The sequence below is a fragment of the Colossoma macropomum genome, unplaced genomic scaffold (assembly GCF_904425465.1).
Source record: "Colossoma macropomum unplaced genomic scaffold, Colossoma_macropomum, whole genome shotgun sequence".
Taxonomy (NCBI): Eukaryota; Metazoa; Chordata; class Actinopteri; order Characiformes; family Serrasalmidae; genus Colossoma; species Colossoma macropomum.
This window is the reverse complement of record NW_023494793.1, coordinates 18,979,955-19,002,096: the sequence shown is the minus strand read 5'-3', so window position 1 is coordinate 19,002,096 and position 22,142 is coordinate 18,979,955. Positions and strand designations below refer to the sequence as shown.

General features: G+C 39.1%; 1 protein-coding gene across 1 annotated transcript in view; it reads right to left on the bottom strand.

The window, feature by feature from the left end:
* Window positions 1-21,399, bottom strand: part of kcnd3 (potassium voltage-gated channel, Shal-related subfamily, member 3) — a 165,823-nt gene extending 144,424 nt beyond the window's left edge. The window contains 3 exon segments of the mRNA XM_036578721.1: window positions 18,682-19,703; window positions 19,705-19,859; window positions 21,068-21,399. Coding sequence (XP_036434614.1) covers window positions 18,682-19,703; window positions 19,705-19,785 — 1,103 coding nt within the window. The 5' untranslated portion in view covers window positions 19,786-19,859; window positions 21,068-21,399.
* Between the last annotated feature and the right edge of the window lie 743 nt (window positions 21,400-22,142).

Here is a 22,142-nt window from a genome sequence, read left to right as displayed (position 1 = left end):
GATTATTTTATTAAATCTGTCATGGAACACTACCAACCCTTGCTGCTGTTTTATTAATTGAATAGTTGCTATGGGCAACTAATGCCCTTGAGGTAAACATTTAGGAAACATATAAACACACTAAATACAACATTTTGGGTTAGAATTACAGTATTGCTCACTTGGTTCAAGCTTGCTGGTGAGCGTGCAGAAAGGTTCAGTGCTCATACACATGCATCAAGGTCAGAGTACTCTTTAAATGGAACTGTTACGTGGTGGAAATAGGTTGTATAGGCAGTGCTTCTTCATCAATTATGGATCATGCTTTATAGCAGGATGTTGGGTCAGTATAGAGCACAGCTCTGTCAATTATTGATAAAATACTATAGTTAAGTACAGCTGCACATTCTTTAAGATGGTCACCTAGATACATAGTCTAAAAAAGACACATTTTCTTTTTTCTCGTTTGCTGTCTTTCACACATGCATACACTTTAGAAGCAGGCAGTTGTTAGAGGTGTGATCATTATTTAGCAGGCCAGCAGCAGATTCATTATGAGTAGTTAAGATGACACAGTGGTTAATGGCTGGTGACCTCATTCATTAAGACATACACAGAAAGAGGAGACAGACAGACAGGCAGTTAGAAAGAGAAAGACTTGAAAGGGTAAGAGGAAGAGAGAGACAGACACACAGAGAAGGAGTGATGAAGAGGGGACGATGCAGGAAGGAACCAATTCTATCTCCCAGCAACTTAATATTCCAATTACGGTGAGTATAAGGCAAAGCAGAGCATGAGTCATGCACAACACATGCAAAAAACATGTGTCCAATAAGGCATATGTCACGTAAGTGCCATTTATTATGAATAAGACACCGGCATAAATAAAACAGAATAAGCATACAACCCTCAGAATAAGCATAGAGTGCTGTGAAAAAGTATTTGCCCCTCGCCTGGTTTCTTCTGTTTTTGCTCATTTGTTACATCGAAATGTTCAGATCGTCCAACGAATTTTAATATGAGACAACATGAGCAATAACAAAATGCGGCTTTTAAACGATCATTCCATTTATTAAAGATAAACATTTATTCAAAACCTATATCACCCATGTGAAAAAGTAATTGCACCTCTAAACCTAATAACTAGATGTTCAACCCTTGGCAGTAATAACTGCAATCAAATGTTTGCGATAAGTCTTTTACATCAATGTGGAGAATTTTTGACTCCCTCTTCTTTGCATAATTGTTTTAATTTGGCTACAATGGAGGGTTTTTTTTACACTATTTCAAAAAATGATGGCAGGGACTTTCTACTTCTGTTGTTTTGCTGTGTTCTGCATTCCGCACAAGATGTTTTTTGGGGATGGGCAATATTTTTGTTATCATGATGAATTACATCACAGTATGTTACAATGTGCTTTTCTGAGCATATTGTGTATATCATCAGTACTTAAAACACTTCCCAACTGCATGTTTGACTATAAAGAGAGCATCATTAGTCCTGTTTGATTTAATTTTGTGCAGTACAGGATTTTAACTACAAATCACTGTATTGACAAATACAGATAATATTTTTTACTACACACTTCTGTAACCGCCTAAGAATAGCTCAACCAGTCTGCATTAAAGTCCCAGTAGTTACTGAATAATAAGCCTTAGTATCCAATGGGATTGGATTTTGAGAGGTTAATCTTTCTTTAATCTTTGCTTCTAATCTTTTTTCTCTTTATTTCTCAAAGGTGCTACTTTTGACCATTTTCGGATGAAAATTTTTAGTGTCCAAATTTTAGGGAGTTTTGCAGGTATAGACAGTGTGAATGAACTGCGTGCAGCCCAACAGTTTTCTTCATTCAATGAAGCATTTGTTACATTTTAGAATGCACAACAATGCTCCTGCATAACCTGATCATTTCATATCTATCTCACCACACTTTTACACTGTTTCATGCACAGAATATAACCAAATACACAGTAAGAACTTGGGGTATATACCGGACATATGTATATAAAGTACAGAAAATTCAGGACAATATACCAAAACAAAAAAAGGTCTTACAAAAATGTCTTTATTACTTTAGTATTGTAGTATTTTAAAATCAGCATAAACTTTTAGTCGAGTAGTAGATACAATCTCATGTAATAATATTTCTCTTTGCATGCAGTCTTCTTGCACTCTTTCCACAAACAACCTGAGGTCTGCTGTGAGTAAAATGCATTTCTTCTTGTTTATTTTTCAACTTCCACGCATTTTGCTCTTTAGTATAAGCAAACAGTTCCCTCAAATGTGCTTAATAAACCCCTTTCCCACCTTAATAGCCAGTCTGTTGTTTGATCAAGCTTTGCAGGTGAATATTAAATTAATTCTCTCACTGCCAAGACTAGTTAATTACATAATCAGATTATTACCTTATTCTCAATATTGACTTTATTCCTCATGTGTGTGAGAATTAAGCTAATGGGAGAGAAAGGCAGAGAAAGGCATGGGTACTGGGATGTCTTTCTTTCCATCCTTTTTTCACCCCCCTTTATATGCTTTTCCTTTTCCTCTTTTTCTATCTTTTCAGAGCTTTTCCTGCTGAAGGGTTCCAGAGCACTTTCCTATCAACAGCCCAGACGCACACTGGAGACAGAAATCCTAAAACATCGTAAAAGTGTACAAACCTTCAGCCAAAACTGCACAAGGGGTAAACACACACACACAAACACAATCCCCACTGCTCCTCCTGCTTCAGAGAGAAAGGGAGGCGAGGGTGGGGTGGAGGATAGTGGGGGAATTAATCCTGATTTAGAGAGTAATCCCTAAATAGGTCTTCAAATTACAGTTTGCCATTAAACACTGTCTAAATTTTTAAAATAATTTTAGAACTCATACTTTAAAATAGGATGGGCATTTCAGTCAAACTTGATATTCTAATTTGTAAGGTATTATTTAAAAAATATCAAATAATACCCTATGAGCTCTATATAGAACCTTTTCATGCTCAAATGGTTCTTTCCATAGTGAAATGGTCCTTCCGATTGATGGAGAATGGGTTGCATATGGTTCTGTATAGAACCTTTTTAAAAATGGTTCTATATAGCACCAAAAAGGGTTTTTCTTTTGTTACAAGCTCAACATCATAGAAGAATCTTTTCTGGTGTTGTGTACAACCATTTTCAAAAAAGTTGTATTCAGAACCATATACAACACATCCATCCATCCATCCATCATCTAAACCGCTTATCCTTCTGGGTCGCGGTGGGGTGCTGGAGCCTATCCCAGCTGTCATTGGGCGGAAGGCAGGATACACCCTGGACAGGTCCCCAGTCCATCGCAGGGCAGACATACACATTCACACACTCACTCACACCTAGGGGCAATTTTAGCATGTCCAATTGGCCTGAGGGCATGTCTTTGGACTGTGGGAGGAAACCGGAGTACCCGGAGGAAACCCACGCAGACACAGGGAGAACATGCAAACTCCACACAGAAATGACCCCAGTCGCCCGGGAATTGAACCCAGGCCATTCTTGCTGGCCATCCGTGCCGCCCCATATACAACACATTTTTCATCAATCTGAAGGACCGAATTCACCATGCAAAGAACCATTTGAACATGGTTCTAAACAGAACCATTCCCTTTACTAAATAACCCTGGAAGAGCCATCTTTTTAAGAGTGTACAAGCTACCACCACTAGAGACAGCCACACCACTCAGTATCTCACTATTATTCTACTATATTAAACCCAGATCCAGATACAAATCCATAGCAGGCTCATATTTGCTTGAAATTTACACTGAAATAGGTGCTAATCTATTGTCTTAAACATAAATGGACACATGTTAAACATCTGTTAAACATTAAACCTTATCTAATATTATTAGTCATATATTAGTATTTCAGCTTGTAACTTTAAACTGGGAAATAGCACGTTTGTGAAAAAGTAGTTAGCTGATATCAAACCTGATAAATTCATTAAATTATACTGAAAGTTTTCCATTGAGGAGAACAGACACATTCTTGTACTGCTTCTTAACTTAAAAATATAATTTCTATTTTAAGACTGCATTTTAAAGCAAAACCATGTAGTATAATGTATAAAATAACATTTCAAAATGTAAAACAATTTGTAACACACCTTCTATCCTTATATATTTACTGTTTGACTGCCAAAAAAAAAAATCAAAAGAGTGGGCACCTCTTCTCTAAATCAAACCAAAGAAACAGATAATTTCCAGTGAGACCGCTTTACACACCACTCTGAGCTCCCTGAGAACAGCAGTAAACATAAAGATTCAGTAACAGAGGAAATTGAAAAAACAGCAGGCCAGGTAGCAGCTGTACAACAATATAACAACATCAAATTCAAACATAATGACTAATGCATTTATAAAAACACAGGAATTGGAATTTTTATAGTAGGAAGTGTATTATTTATTTCCCAGCCAGCTCAGTATGAGCATTCTGTATCTAAATGTGGAGTCATAGCTGTGAAATGTTCACTCTGTGCTACTGGCAGACTTACTGCTTGTACTGCAAATATGGCAGACATCAATCAGCAAGTCCTCAGTGGGAATGAGCATGTAATGTTTTCTAAGATAGTGTTGTAAGCTGATGCCTGTACGTGACCAAAAATCCTGGTGATGAATCTCGCAATCTGAATCACTCATATGTCAGTTTAATGAACTGTACGGTCGCACAAAACCTGCAGTCTGAAAATTGGGAATCAGAGTTGTTCAGTTGCACAGGTTGTTTCAAGTCAAATGCTGTGAAAACCCTGCCTTAACAATGTACGTCTTGTCTTTCACAAGTCAGAGTTCAAAGCTTCAAAAAGGCAGGTTAGACTGTATGAAAAGGCTCAGACAGAACAAATCAGGTAGCTGAAGGACTCTGCAGTCTATCACAATAAACCACTCTGTCTGAAAGAGGGGGCTACTGTGCTTAAAGGCTGTAGAGCAGAACATGAGAACAGCATGGTTCTTAGGTTATAAGAATGAATACCGACTAGAGTTCTTATAGAGTCCTTAGCTTTTACAAAAATTCTATACAGTGTTCTTACAAAGAAAGGTGAAATGCTTTTGTTGTGGGAAAAAAAGATTATTACAGACAAACCCCACCCCCACCCCCTCTCTCTCTCTCTGTGTGTGTGTGTGTACATATATCTATGTATATACACCCACACATATTTACAGTGGTTTCAAAAAGTATTTGGACACTTTAACCATTTAAACTAAATGGCGTCAATGAGCTTGCGCTCATTGATGGGATCATGAACTCAGAACGTTCAGTGGCATTTTGGATGTAAAACTTCCAGAAGTCTGCAAAGAAATTACTCAAACAACACTCACATTAATGGTGTATGAGTGGAATCGGCCAAGTTTGGAAACGATTGGGTTTTGCTCCAGACTTCATGAAGTAAATAACATGAGGCTGTGTTTGAATGCTACTGATACACCTATACCGAACTGTCACAGCATGATTATGCATCACTCACTGTGCCTGTTGTCTCGTACTTCCAATAAAGCACTTTATTGGATTCTTGTTATTTAAATAAAATGATTTTTGGTTTAATAATTTAAAATGCCAGTTTGACCTGTTACACAGCACATGAATTCATTTTAATGCAAGTTTGGCTAATAAAACGTTACTGTGTTTTTGTGACACTCACAGGAGGGAATGTTGGACGCGCAATTGTAAGGTGCTTTATTAAACATACACTCAGAGTGGTTACCAGTCAGGTAAAATGCAAGCAAACAGGTAAATACAGATACCCAAAGTCAAAAAATAAAAAAGAATTAAATAACAACGTTTAAAAAGTAGCAGGGACATCAAAGACTTCACTACAACGGCGTTTTAGGGCCACTGTTAAAATAAAAATAGTAGACTTCGAGAATAAAGTCGTAATATTTAGAAAAATAAAGTTGTAGAATTACAACATTAAAGTGGCATTAATACCAGGAAAAGTCACAATGTTGTGGCCAAAGCGTTGGCGGAAAAGGAAGGCAGCCACCTCCTCGTGTTAAAATGAGGAGTTGGTAGAGTTATGCGTTCGTATCGGTTTCACCAACAAAGAAATACTCAGTCTCTCTGTCTCTCCTGGCACATCAGCACCAGACTGTTCTTAGTATAAGAAACGCCTGAAATGGCTGTGTAAGAAACTGTGTTTATTTATATTAAAGAACCTGACGGACTTGGAGGAAATTGTCTGTTGAAGGAGAACTCGCAGTGGCGTCTACAAGCCTATCGGTGAACAGGAGACAATGAGAATGATAACCAAAATGATTGATCCTGAAGGAGCAGAACTCCACCGTGTTCAGTGTCTTCATCATCACCAGTACAGCAACGGAGGCCTCAACGCATTACAGCAGTGCCCCTACAACTAGCCCATTTTATCTTCAAAATATTGAGTTAATTCTTGTAACTTTATGAATTTATTATTGAAATATTACGACTTTATTCTCAAAATATTACGATTGTATTCTAAAAAAAATATGACTTTATTCTGGAAATATTACAACTTTATTCACGAATCTATTATTCTTCTTTTTTTTAACAGTGGCCCTAAAACACCATCGTACTTCACAAACAGGAAGAGCAAAATGGGAATATTTAAACAGCCAGCAATGAGCAACGGGTGTGATGTAGAAAAATTTAATGTAGAATGTAGAAAAAAGAGGACAGCGCTGGTGGTCAATGAACCAACAGTGCTGAAAGTGCAACAATATAACAATACAAAATGTATTGCAGCATAATGTTTTGTTTCATATTGTTGTATTTTGACTAGCATGTTAGCTTGCAGCTAGTGCGTTAGATTGGGGCAAACGTTATTGGCTAGAGCATTAGATCAGGACATCATAAAAAACAACTTTTGTTTTAAATATTGTACTTGTGTAATGTTGAATGCTCTTTATTTTATTACATATTATAATCAATTTGTTAATGTCTCCATTTTCAACATTGATTAAAGACAAATTTTCAGCCTCTTCATGTCTTCATGATTGCTCTATAAAAATATGCACTGAGACACCAATGCATTTTCTACAGAATCAAATTCTGAATTTTGTGAATCGTTACATCCTCATTTTGTTGATCCTGACAGTGTAGGTTAGCCCTGTTTTTCTACATCCCTCCTACAAAGTCAGAACATTCTTGATCTGAAAGTGTACAAAAACAAGTGCGCACACACTCGCAGTGTTTGGCAGGTGATATAAGAGGGGAGGGGAGTGAGAGTGCGTGTGAAGGATGTGCCTGAGAGAGCGAAAGAAGGTGAAAATAGGAGTGATAGATAAAGAAGAGAGAGGTAGGAGAGAAAAAAAAGGAAAAGATCCTCAGGTTCCGCTGTGACGGAGTGATAAGGTGATAAATTCAGCTCCAGTGTCTCCACACAGTAATGAAGAAGTAATATTTAGCATAATTCTGCACAACTTCAACCGCATCACACAAACAAACAGCAATATGATCCAGCCATCGTCATTAGCTCTGACCTCCACGCTGCTGCAGTGGGCTTAAGCCAATGAAAACACACACCCACAGCTGCACACAAACACAAACACAATCATTAATCTTTAAAGGATAACGAAGACAAAATAATCACACTTTTGCAAGTCTCAGCAAAGTGGTGAGGTTAAGAGTCAACAACTGCAGCACCAAATAGCTCAGCTATTGGATTCAAATGCAGCTAAAGGCCTGAGCCACTGTAACCTTAGAGGATGTAGAATAAGAAATAATTAGAATGACCTTTAGTCACCACATTTAGGATCTTTGAGTATTTCTAATGGAGTCTGAAAAAGTTTAGGGGTTTGAAAAAGATTTTTAATTTTAAAAGGAAGCTTAGCTTTTCACAGCTTTTGTGAATGGTAATGTAGAACCATTCATGATAGTGTCCAGTTTTAAAGTGCTATTTATGACGGAATAAAAAATGGTTGGGCTTTCATTTAATTATCATAGCTAAATTTCCACGAATGGCGTATAATTTGGTTTTAATGATTTTTATGACTGTGGTATCAGTGAAATGACTATATCACTCATGTTCTGTTAAGTAGATTTAAGTGTAATTATTCACTCTTTTGTGGATATTTGGTGGGAAATATTTTATAAGTCTGTCTAAATATTTTTCTTTCACTCCCTAAAATCATTTCATTTAGTGTGTGTGGACCTTTAGAATGGGCTGGAGGCTGCGTGTGTGTGTGTGTGTGTGTTCTAATGTGGCTCTTGCTGGAGTAACAGCCAGGTGGAACAGGCGCTGATAAATCTGCCAAAAACGTCGCCTTTACGCCATTCGAGCATGGCCTACATAAACACAGACATGAAACAAAACAACCCAAATAAACAAAGAAAAAAGGAGATGGCCCAGAACCAAACAAGGAGGAGCAAAAGGAGAAATTGTGGGGGAACTTCAGGATATGAAAGGTAACAGACTACAGAAGCTAGCTGATAAAGTTTTTGGCTGCTGCTTCTGCATGACGCAGACAGAGAGACAAGCAAAGATAGAGAAATAAAGAGAGAGAGTTTTATTTCTGCTATTTTTACTTGCTCTCTGACTATTTAAACCACTTTTTTTTCAAGCAAAAGAAATAAATTTTGCTTAAATCTTTAAATGTTCTAAATATTTCTCTTTGTTTCAACAGTGCTTCGTAATTAAATACAGTTATGCAAGAGCAGTTTACTAAATTAAAATAAACCGAACTCAGTTTTATGGTAATATGTTAATCTTACTTAAAAAAGTCAAAAATCTGATCGAGTGGAAGCCCATTCCTACCAGGTAGAGGAGAAAAAATCTTAATGAAAAAGCTATTTTCCTCTTTCTCTGTTCATAGCTGTATTATATCAAAATTTTGACTTACTATGTCAAAATACTGACTTATGCCCTCAAAATTGCAACTTACTGTCTCAACATAATTGCATATTTTACCTAACTAATGACTTATTTTCACAATCGTGTGACTTGTGACAAATTAATGGCTTACTACCACTATGACTTACTAATGACTTATCTTCTAAATTTGAATTTAATGAGCTATTTCAACATAGCAAGTCATTATTTTGACTCTAAGATACGACATTGTTTTGACACCTGTTTTTTTTCAATATACGTAGTCAAAAATGTAACAAAATAAATCTTTTTTAGATTGGCAATACTTCTGCCAGAAACAGAACAGAAACAGAAGATTTCCATCAATTGCCTCAGAAGTAAATTATCAAATTAGAGAATCTTTAATTCTCTCAAAACCTGAACTCCTGGAATATCAGTTTATTAAAAAAAAATACTCTTTATCATTTACAGTGTATACTATCAGGATGAATTATGAGAAAAAGAGACAGACTAGATGTATAACTGTTGTATAAAGAAGCTCTTATGTGCTGTGGTGAGGTAATCTTGCATTTTTGTAAGAAAATGGCTGCCTGCCCTCTGAGGACTCCAATTCCCACAGTTTCAGTGACATTACTGCAGACAGTGTACCTCATTCAGTCTGTCCCGGAACACCTCCATCCTTACCTCCAGTGATCTATGGGCCCTGCGGCATGCTGGCCCTGTCTTGTCCACCCACAGGGCTTCCATGTGGGAAAAAGAGACAGTAAACACTAAATAACATGACTATTAGAGCCATTCTGCTCTGAATGCAGCTAATGCAGTTTGGAAGGTTTAAGGTAAAGTTTTATGGCTGGTTCATTTGTATGATGCAGTGAAAGGTAGAGATACACATACAGATTGGGCACAGAAGGAGAGTTTTTTTATGATGTAAATGAATTAATTGCTTAATTTTTAAAAAGAAACAATGTAGAAACAGTCACTGGTATAATGTAGTGGATAACACTGCTGTAGCAGAATGGGGTTCGACTGCCTGTCAAGTAGGCCGTGCTACATAACTAAAAGTATTCAAGCAAGACTCTTAAGACTACATTCGCCTACCTCTCTAACATGAATAAAGTGTAAATCACTCTACATAAGAGTGTTTGTCAAATGTCCTTACTGCAATATAAAGAGGATAGATTTAAATTTAGGATTAATTTTGAATATTTTTGTTCAAAACTGGATAATTACTATGTCTGGTGCTATAGGATTATAGTTACTGTAGTACTATGGTAATTGATCATGGTGCTGCATCATATCAGCCTGGAGATGCCCAGCTGATGCCCAATACGTATGACTAGCACAGGCCGCGTAGGTGACATCAGTGGGTGACATTAAAAAATGCAGATGGAAAAACAAAAGCCAGCAGAATGTGGGGAGCACCAGTGATCCAGTTTCTCCATTTTAATTTAAGCAGTAACAAGCAGAGGGCAACAGAACAGTGAGGCGTTTTTCAAGCAAACATGAGGCGATGGGCAAATCAATGTAAACCATTTAAAAAAATCAATCAAGATATTTCAGTATATTTGAATAAATATGTTTGTTGAATAAGCTTTTAGTCAACAAAAACTGTTAGTCTCCCTGCCACAGGGGCCTGAACAGTTTGTTGGGGGACACACTGACCCTTCCCTTAATACTCTACACACACATCTCTCAATAATACGCCTTATTTTATTTTAAGGGTTGTTTTTTATTATTAATTATTTTATAGACATTGATTTATCACATTCCACTGGGGAAAACAGCCTTCAGTTTGCATTTAGCAGAACTTTCAGTGAAATGACTCCCAGTTCTCTGCAGAAAGCTGCTTCTGCCTGTCTTCATCCGTGTCACACTGCATATTTCATTGTGTCTCTGTGTGTCTGCATGCGGGTATTTTCATGTGTGTGATAGGGTGTTATGGGACAGGAGCACTAGCTGTCATAGCAAGACAGATGGAGCGACTGTGAGAAGTGCAGGCATTGACATGCACACACGGAGTATGAGGAGAGAAAGTGAATGTAAAAAAAGACAGAAATGCACTTGCAGAACGATCAATGTCAAAAGAGTAACAGACAGAGGAGTTACAGGTGATAAGTGATAGAGAGAGAGAGAAAGCGAGACAGAAAAAAAGAAAAAGAGAGCTTGCTGAAAGGAATAAAAGAGATGGGCATTCAATTGCTGAGATGTAAACAAGGTAATTCAGAGCGTGAAATCATTCATTGTACAAATTCAACAATGATAGTGATAGAACCAGGGGAGATACAACACAAACATAGCCTTTTTCTTTACTATCTAAAACAACCAGTGCATGTACTATTAGTTTTAGGCCCTACATTCTAGTCAAAAACCTCAACGATGATGCTGATTTCTATCACCCATATGGGATTCTAGTAGTATGTTAGCGCAGTTTCACATGATTGTTTGGGCCATTCTAGTTTAACTACAAACATTTGAAGCTTGAAAATGACAATTCACGTTTTAATTGAAGCTTACAACAGACATTAGCATATGTTTTACCTTTTAGCATATTTAGAGAGACTCTTTCATTGAAGAGCTCTAGCGTAGAACTTGCTTTACAATTTACAAGTACAAATAACGTGACGTATACAGGACTTCCAAAAGGCCAAGAGTGATTTTCTTCTCACAAAATTGGTCCCAATCTTTGGAAATCAAAATTGCTTGATGCCACTGAGAATTATTAATTATGCTAGTGGTTCTACATTTCAGCCTAACCAGTGGGTTTGTTTTGCTGTATCTGTATAGATACCATGATGTAAAAAAATCATTATTGGATCATTTTCTATTGACCAGTTCAAGATTTTATCCATTTTGTTTCCAACCAAAACTACATGAGAGTAATAAGAAATAAGAGTAGTACTACAATACCTGCAGACGATTTTATTAAATAAAAATGGACAAAAAATTACAGACATGGATTTTTTTTTTACTTCACAGACATCATTAGGCCTAGAAAGTCCCAAGAGGTCCCCTCTACTGACCAGACACCAACAGGTCGCGGTCAGCTTTTTGATTGTGTCAATAAATTGTCAATTCACTTCTGAGAGCTTATCTCACATCAAAGTCAGAGGTCAAACCAGCACTTTTTTCAGACCTCAAGGAGCTCTACTGATTCAATCAATCCAACACACACAGAAACACACACACACACACGCATACAAAGAACACTCTCACATACACAGCGTATTCTCCTTGCGTTTGACACCTTTCTCTGCTGTGGTAATCACACTGCTTCCATCCTCACTTAACACCTTTCCCTCATCCATTCCATCCATTCTGCTTCTTTCATCCCCCTATCTCTATCCTTAATCTGTCCTTCTCTTTCATCCCTTTGGTTCTCTTTCTTATCCCTTCGATTGCCTTTTATTCCTCCGTTCCCTCATTTTCCTCCGTCCCTTTGGTCACCAGCAGTGCTGGATTTACACACAGAATTGAGCTGCCCACAAACCTGTAATCTATAAACTGTTTCAGACTAAAGAAAGGCAGGAAAGTACTCTGTCCCATCACATGAGAGAGAGAGAGAGAGAGAGAGAGAGACAGAGAGAGAGGGATAAAGGGTTATTGTGTCTCCCTCTCTCTAGCATTTGCAGGATTGCTCAAGCTCAGAGGAGAGATTTGTGTTTTTTCTTTAAAGGTCATTGGGGATGTGCGGCTCTGCCTAAAGGTCAGCCCCATCTCATTACCGACAGCATAAAAAAACAATACCTCTCCCTCTCTCGCCCTCTCTCTGCTCTCACTGTCCAGCCACAAATCGACTCTCCACTTAAGCATACAACATAGAACTGTGATGCTCACAGAAATAATAACATCCCAAAAAGCTGTCCATCCAAAGGTCAACATCAATTTTGTTAACGACCCAAAATTCAGAGAAAATCCCAGCCAAGTTGCAATCTGCTGAGCGGAACTGAAAGAGGACGGCAGGGATGCAGCTGGTTTAAATGGACACCCCTTTCATGCACCACTGCAAAACCAGGCTCCAGATAACACAGGACCACGGCTGACCACGGTCCCATCCCTGTTACATAACACATAATCCCGTAATGGTCAGCGCTTTGTTTAAATTTTTTTTTTATTTGTTTTACAACATGTGATTGTCATAACACATCTACCGCCAGCACTAGAAACTCAGAAGAGTCTCATAATATATGTTTATTTGAACAGGAATACTGGACTGTGACTGAAAGCGGCATCTGTTGCTCTCTGCATAATTCACTGTAACACAGTAAGAGTGAACAACAGTGTATCAAGGAATCGTTATGTCATGTAGCATGTATGTCCTGGCTGCTATATTAGGTATCTGAGTAGCACATTTTCTCTCCCTCTCTGCTTTTTTTTCCTCCTCTGTATCGTTTACACCAGCACATGTTTAATTTAGTGTTCACTTGTTGGAGGTCAGGGCTCTGTGTTTCGTCTTGGCGTTAGGGCTCGCATGGTGTTTAAAATACAGAGAGCGAGAGAGAGAGAGAGAGAGAGAGAGAGAGAGAGAGAGAGAGAGAGAGTCTCATACTTCGTGACACACTGTTCAGACCTTGGAAAAAGATCTTCACACATACACATATTACAAATAAGCAGGTAGAAACAGATAAAACGCACACAAATACAAAATCTGTTAAATGAGAAATGTGAAAGATAACAGCAGAAGAGTTACTGTTGCTTCCAAAGTCAGGAATTGCTGTAACAAAATGCTCTTTCCCAATCAGCCTTTGGAGTCACAGAATTAGCAACAAAGCACATTATAATAATTGGCCAATTTTGACGTCTCTGGCATGAAAGATCTATTTAGAAACGTCTAGAAGAACAAGATGAGAGGATGACGGTGCTGATTACTGACATTCAAGGGGTGAAATTCCAATCTAAAGATCTTTGATTCAAAATAAAAGCATGCCTATATTACGAGGCTGCCCGAACAGCAATTTACAGGCTTCGAATACTCATTTAGAAGCACTAACTCTGAATACATATTCTCAATGCTACCCTTAAAAATGATAATACTGATTTTTGCTCATAAACCAATAATTTTAAGCATCATAGGCAGCATGTGTCAGTTTGGCTAGTTACTGAAAGGATAGCCAAGTTCTTACCAACTTCAGCTGATATTCTATAGGAATCAGTTAAAGTGATCAGCTAGGCCGCTGCCTCTGTTTATCTCCATCTCTCAGCTTTATGTGGGTAAACAAGTGTGTTTACTGAGTGACCCTGTTTCCCATTCTAATATCTTTTACTATGTTATCTTGCTATGGTATCTTGCTTCAGTCTTTTAAAGAAATGGGGTGACTTTCAAATGCATAGGAGGAGTGTGGCCTTGTTTCACCTAATGTGCTTTAACAATTTTTATAGCCTATTATCTTGCCCTACCATTAAATAATCATCATTTTCTCCTGGTTTTATGATAAAATGTTTTGTTTAAAACATACTCTAACTCTAAAAACTGTCAGGTATCCACAACATTGTTGTAGGATTCCGTTTGTGTCTAAAGGGTTAACAAAAAAGTAGCTTCCGAATACTAAACAAGGAAATAAATATCAACATAAAGAATGTGATAGTTGAGTATTAAACTAGTAAATACATTAAGATAGAGCTTACATTAAACCCTTTTTTGGCTAACACCAATACTAAAACCTTGAGCCTTTGGCTGATACCAATACTGATCTGATAATTTTACTTTAAAACCTACCAACCTTTAAAAATAGCTGTTTTAATTGAAGCACTTCACTTAAGTTGGACATCTAAAAGTAGGCTATTATGCTCAAACTACTCAATCACTCTACTACCCCAGAGGAAAAAAACACAGCTAACAACATCACATCAAACAGCGGGAGGGTGTGCTATTTCAGGCTTGATTTGTCACAAGATTGGATCGGATTCACTCTGTTTTTTCTTCCAATATCTGATCCAGCATTTTCTGCTGATATTGGCCTGAAACTGATACCCATCAATAGCAATATGCCATCTCTAATTATAGACAATCAATATAAATATGAATGCATCTAGTGCACCATTAAAAAGTAACGTGGGAGGTTTGCTGATTTCTGCTCCGGTGCAAAAGAGCTTGGCTGTGCATTCACAGCAATTAAAAATGTACTAGTAAGTTAATTAACTTCTCATACTTGAAGGGCATTGACTGACTGAGCAGTGAGCACAAAGCTTGGTTTTCATCCCTCATAATTTTTCTGCTTGAAAAACAGTGATCTAGAGCTTATCCAAGTTTATCCAGGTACTTTTTGTTCTGTGTAGGCAGCAGGCCAGGGTCTCTCTGATAGAATACAATGAGTGTACCAGGGTGGAGCAAGGCCTGCAGACTCACATAAGCTGCTGTAAAACTGACGTTACGTGACTTTTTGTGTTTGCCTTCATGGATGATTTTATGTAATGTACAGATACAGGCACACTAGAGTAGATTCAGTACTTCCTCAAACTTTATGCATTTAGCACTGTGTGGTCTAACCAATATGATTATTTACTGTCTGGGGAGTGTACTGCTTTCTAATAAAGCTGGGTAGTCCAAAGCGGAAAGGGAGAATATAAGGTTTCTTTTTTCCCATGAAGAGTCATTTTGAGAAGACATTCTGGCTGATGCCATTCTGTGCCTTTAGAAGTCGCATCCAGCCAACTTCGGTGTAATAGTATCAGTTCACCATAGTTATATCATGGGCTCAGTCATTTTTTAATACTCTATGACTGCATTTTTAATTATCTTATAAAACATAAAGCACAAAACATTCTTGATTTTAGATTTCATGCAGATTCAAAATGATTTTAAAACAGAAGTGCAGAGAAGCCATGAGGTAGTTATATTTTCTGGACTGTTATCCTGAGATATGACTTATTCATCTTGTGATGTCAAGATAACATATGTTATTTTCTCAAAATAACCTAATAATCTTGAGATCCCAAGACAAATACATTGTGATCTCAAGAAAACAGTCCAGAAATTTTTAAGTACCTCATGGCCACTCTGGACTGTCGTATGTATGGAGTCTTCTCTGGACTGTTGGGCATGTATGCTAACATTAAAATTTGGGGAGATCCACTTCATATGATTTTGCGAGAAAATAAACAAAAACACAGAATAGGAATGCACTGATATGAAACAATCAACAATAATAACTGATGATTAACACCTCATTGTGGCCAATATTTAAACTAATAACCAACGATTTTTCTTTTTGTATTTAAAACAGTCAAACCAGTTGTTCACTGGTTGTAATATGAATGAAAGTGCATAACAGAAAGATAATAAAAAGAGCCAATAGCCTTGGCTTATCATAGGTGAGACATTCCTTTTCGTCATGGAGACATGCAAATGCACAGTAGACAAAACAATGTGTAAGCCACTATTTATGTGATTTTATCAATGATTTCAAATATGTTTTCAAAATGTTAGCATGGCTTTTAGTTTTAAAGTCATAGACCTCTCCCCATTCAACTGGAACTAACTGCCTGGGAGGGCTTCTCAGTTTGCCTCTGGATAAAAGATGGATTACTGATTAATTTTATATAAATTTCACAAATATGACACACTGAAATTAGATGTCACTTATCATAAACCTATACATATTTAGCAGAAGCTATTACCCAGAGTGAGTTACAATGGTAAGGAAATGTAGCATTTGGAGTCTTGCCTAAGGACTCTTATTGACATACAGCCTTGTCACAATTATTAAATAATTGCATGATCTTGATTATTTGAGCTGATCACAATTCATTTCCACAGTTGTACACTTCCACCATCATATGTCTACATCACAACAAACAGAATCTGAATGTGAGCAGGTAAATTTTTATCCATTGGTTTGAGGAAAATGTATGTAAAAAAAAGAAAGCAGAAAATGCATATATTGAAATACGTTGTGGGTCTTACAAAAACAACAAGTTCTGAATTCTGACTGGCGATATAATATCTTTAGAGGGCAGTGGTGAGTAATGTTGGTTTATCTGAGCTTGAGCTGCATCTGTCATAAGTTGGGATCGACTACATATCGACAGATATGAAGCAAAATAGCTAATTTGAGTGCCTTAGGCTTGTACTTTAATAGTCACATACAATGAACAGCAGAGACAATTTAATTGTTAATCGCAATAATTTACATGGTAATTAATCATCAGCTAAAATTTCATTATCAAGACAGGCCTATTGATATAGCAATGCCATTCCTGCCTGAACTGGCAATCAAACGTCTATGTGAGTTCAGTAAGGACCTTTTGAGCCAACACAATAGTGACTATATGTGCCTCAGTGTTGTGAGCACAAATGGGGAGCACAAGTTATAGCTTGTAATTATCAACTGTAATTCTAATATTAGACTGACAATAATAATACATTTACCCACTTGTCTGCAAATAATACATGAGCAGTCTATATATTGTGCACCCTTAACACATACACACACACACAAACACACACACACACCATTCTCTCAAACAGGAGGCAAACCCACCACAAGCTTCTCTCTTTCTCTGTTACTGTGACGTCAGTGGGCTTGTAAATGTTGTGATGGTTTACATTAGTCAGCAGATGCCATGGAGCGCATCGTTAGTCACACCGACACACCCCTAAAGTGTGTTTTATTGATGAGGGGAGCCACACGCACACACAAAGAGGGTCAGTTCTCATGAACTAGCAAGGACTCCTGTGCAAACACCCAGAGTTTATGGTATTTAAAACAAGTCATTTTGGAGACAAACAGGCACCAGAGCCAATCATGAGAATACAAGAGTACAGATCGGTGAGAACATCCCACAGTCACAGGGATTATTAATATCACAAAAAGCCAATCAGACAAATAAGAGGCTTAAACAGGGAATGACAGGAAATGACAACATAGAAGACACCAAAACAAGAGATAAGATACAAAAAATGAACAAGAAACTGTCAGTAGAAGCCCTGAGCTTGTTTTATTTTAAACCAACTTGTCACTGTGACTCTGCAAAACCTGCCTAATAGCCATCCACACCAAAGACACCCAGGCTGCAACTTCACACACACACACGCACACAGCTAATGACCCAGTTATGATTTTTACAGCTACGGCATTCCAAAGGAAGCAATAATCTGTCATGACTCCCCCACTCACTCATAGAACCAATCATCTCAATTAATCATTCATAAACCAATAATCTTAATTAATCCAGCACTACCTCGTAAAACCAATCATCCACCTGAGCGGATCTGGGAGTCTCTCTGTCTGTCTCTCTCCCTCTTTTATTCTTTTCTGTGCTGGGCCACTAAGAGGCATAGGCCATAAAGCAGAACATACTGTGCCATAAAGAGTTATTGAGTTGTTCCTGCTGCTTGTCTTAATGTGAAAGATTTGCATGAGCATGGCCCTTGGCTTGTTTCACCCCACTTTAAATATTAATTGGCAGATCATTGACAATAAATAAAGTCAGCCCAAAGGCAACAAGTTAAATACAAACTCACAGCTGTGTGACACTGGCATGTCTCTACGTCAAGAATATTGATATTTTACACTCAAACGGAGGTGCTAGTTGGATAAAGCCTTCAAAGTTCACATAAAAAGATAAGGCATAAAATCAACAGAGTGAAGGGCAGCTGAATATCAAGGTCATCCATACAGTCAATGCATCTGAAAGACAGCACGGTTGATGCTCATAGGCTGTCCTAATAGACCCACCTCTCATACATCTCGCCTTTATAGATCATTCTTTACTCATCATTACTTTATAGACAAGTCCACGAAAAAAAGCCAGGCTTTGATCCTCTGGACTAGGAAATTATTATTAAACGTAGGCGAAGGAAGACACTAACAGGTTAGATATTTCAGGTTATATTGGTGGACTGAATCTATTAAACATCCTGAAATCAGAAAAAGAAGAAACCTCAAGCCAAAATGTGATGTATAACTCACCCCAGGGTTGTCATGGTGACTATGGTGTACCAGAAAGAGGCTGGGATGCTGGTGAACTTGCTGGAGGTGGAGCCTTTCTCAGCGTAGAACATGACGGTGGCGAAAATGATGATGGCCATGGTGAGGGAGAAGAGGAGGAAGCCGAGCTCGGAGGCGCAGCTCTTCAGCGTGTAGCCCAGGATGCGCAGGCCCTGCGAGTGGCGTGAGAACTTGAAGATGCGAAAGACGCGGAAGACACGTAGTGTGACGAAGGCTCCGCTCACATCCTCGTTGTTGGTCATGACAAGGCCAATGTAGTAGGGCAGAATGGCCACCACGTCGATGATGCTCATCACGCTCCGCATAAAGCGGTACCGGCTGGGCGCAGCAAACAGGCGTAGCAGGTACTCCACAGTGAAGATCATGACGCACGCCGTGTCCATGCAGAAGAAGGCCACTGTGTAGCGCTCACCGCATGGGATGTCCCGCTGGTTGGGCATGGAGCCACACGGGACTGTCTCCACCACGTTGGTGATGACTGACACTGCGATGAAGAAGCCAGTGACGTAGTAGAACACAAGAGCCATAGTGCTGGTGTGTGGGTTCTCAAAGGCCCGCCACATGGTCTCACGGAAGGTCATGTTGGGCAACTTGCTGTCCTTGCTGTCCTCCAGATCATCCATTAGGCGCTCAGCGTTCTCCCGCTTACGGTCCTTGTACTCTTCATAGCAGCAGTCGCTGATGATCTCAGGTATGATCCCAAAGAAGGCCAGCTCCTCGTCATAAGCCGTGATGCACTCATAGCGTGGGAAGTGCAGCTTGCCCGTACGGTAGAAGTTCAGGATGCTCCGGAACACATCCGGGTCACGGTCAAAGAAGTACTCTCGTGTCTCTTCGTTGAAGAAGAACTCTTTCTCAGAGCTGCCCAGAAGGGTGTCAGGATAGCGGTCCAGGGTGTTCCTCCAGGTCTGGAAGCGCCGGCCACTGACATTAAGGATGATGAGTTCATCCTGGCACTTGTTCTTGTCGGTTGGCGCCACAGGGCATGGGCAGGTTGGCCACGGGCATCCAGCCGATGGCCGCTGCCCGGGCGAAGGGAAGCCAGGCCGCTACACCCGCAGCCATGGTCACTCCGTCTGGGGGCGAGGGGAGCAGGTCAAACACCTTCACAACCAGCTTGACTTCAGCTCAGACACCATCTATGGTGAAAAAGGAGGTAGAAAGAATCAGTGGGGAATGAGAGAAAGAGACAGAGAAGAAGATCTGAAGGAAGAAAGGAAGCATATACAGAAAAAGAATGCAGTGGAGAGAAAGGGGGAGGATACACAGTAGTGGGAGTGGGATGAGAGAAGCTAGGGACAGAGGAGGAACAGAGAGAATAGGAGACGAGAGCGAGGGAGGACAGCGGATGGGGGGGGGTGAGATCGGAGCTGAGGCAAGTGAGAAAGGATGCAATGAGTAGAAGATGAAGGGAGAGGGGACATGAGGAGGACAGAAAGGACAGACCAACAGACAGAGAGGAGAAGGTGAGAAATGCAGAAGGAGTTGGGGAAGTGAGGAAGACCAGGGAGAAAAAAAATTGATATAAAGGAGAAACAGCAACTAAGATTTTTAAAACAAAGTTGTTTCTCAGAGTCAGTGGTAAACAAATTAACTTGAAGGACTGACACAGTGAGTTTGACACAGTATCCAGAACTGTTATACATCTAAAAATATAATTTAACATATGACATAATTTACAGACTACTTATATAAAACGCATGATTAAGACATTCTTATCAGAATGATACCTGCTAGCGGACGTCCTATTGAGTGACCTCCATAAAGAACCTTGATGTTTTCTATTAAATGCTATATGTCTCCTATCAGCCATAAGCACACAACATTTTCCTAAACTTGTAGAAAAATACATGGCTAGCCTTGAAACATCACACAATTTAACAACATACGACTTCTGTGTCTCGTATTTATAGCCTGTAATGACTGCAACATCACCACAGACCCTGAAACTGAACAAAATGTGAGCTGCATTGCAAAGAAATGAGTTTTACAGCTAATTTAGACTTCAACCAAGATTTTTAAATAGAGCTTAATTGAACTAGACGGTGCCCATAATGAGCTGCTGTAAAGAAGGCTAGGCTGTTACCGTTACCGTACCTGTTGATCAGGGGGCTCTGACTAAAGAACCCTAAAGACGACCACAGAAACACAGCCGGGTACATTTCTGTCAGAGTGTAACAAGCTGGACTACATTTCACAAATAAAGAAGCAAGAAAAGTCAGACGGTATAAATAAAGAAAGCGCGTAACCTCGTGCTACAAACTGAGAGTCTTATTCCATCCAAAAACAGTCAAAACAGAACACAGTGTTTTACTGTATGGGAACCGAAGAGCTCCTCGTCACTTACCCGTGAAAAATGGATAAGCTATAGAAAGGACATCTCCACGCTGTTGACTCTCCGGTAAAGTGGTCGCTCCGCTTTTTCAAACTAGCTATTAAAGGAAAAAACAAGTAAACAGCCGGTAAGTAACAAGAAAATAAACTGAATCACAGGCTAAACTGCGCCGACGTTGTACTGTTGTACCGGAAAACGAACTAAAGTCGCGATATTTAAGGCGTCGACAGATGGGAATCTTTCACTTTTCTCTTCGTCCTCTTTCTTCTCTGATGTCCGAGCGGCTGAATGGAGTGTCTGTGTGCTGACGGACAGCGGCGGCTCCCTCAGCGCTCCGGCTCCAGTTCTTCCAGCGGCTTCCCGCGGAATATGCTCACATGATAGACAGCGGTGGGGGTCTCTTTTTTCCCTTACCCACTTCTCTCTCTCTCTCTCTCTCTCTCTCTCTCTCTCTCTCTCTCTCCTCTCTCTCTCCCTCTCTACGTGCCACGCGCGGTGCTCGTGCAGCCGGATTCGCGCCAGACGCACCGAGGCAGCATCCGCTCGCTTTCACTCGCTTTCACTCTGCAGCCTCTCCGGCTTTAGTGGAGCCCTTCTGGATGTGCAGCGACATTAAAGTCCATTTTCACAGTCGATTATCGCAGCGCCGCCGGAACGCCCAGACCTCTGGACGCTTAACATGTTTAAAACGTCGTTTGACATTCCTCGACTAAAGCAGGCTCGCATAAAGCGACGAGGGGCTTATAAGGAAGACGTGTTCCAGCATAAGCTTTAAAGGGGAATTCCACCGATTTTTCAAAATTTCTGCATAACTCAGTCGTTGAGATGTAAACAAAGTCGTTCAAAGTGGTTTGATGTGAAACTTAACTGTTTCTATCACAAAACTATATATATATATATATATATATATCTATTTATGTGTGTATACATATCTATGTCTTACCTACACACACACACACACACATATATATATATATATATATATATATATATATATATATATATGTATATATGTGTGTGTGTGTGTGTGTGTGTGTGTAGGTAAGACATAGATATGTATACACACATAAATAGATAGATAGATAGA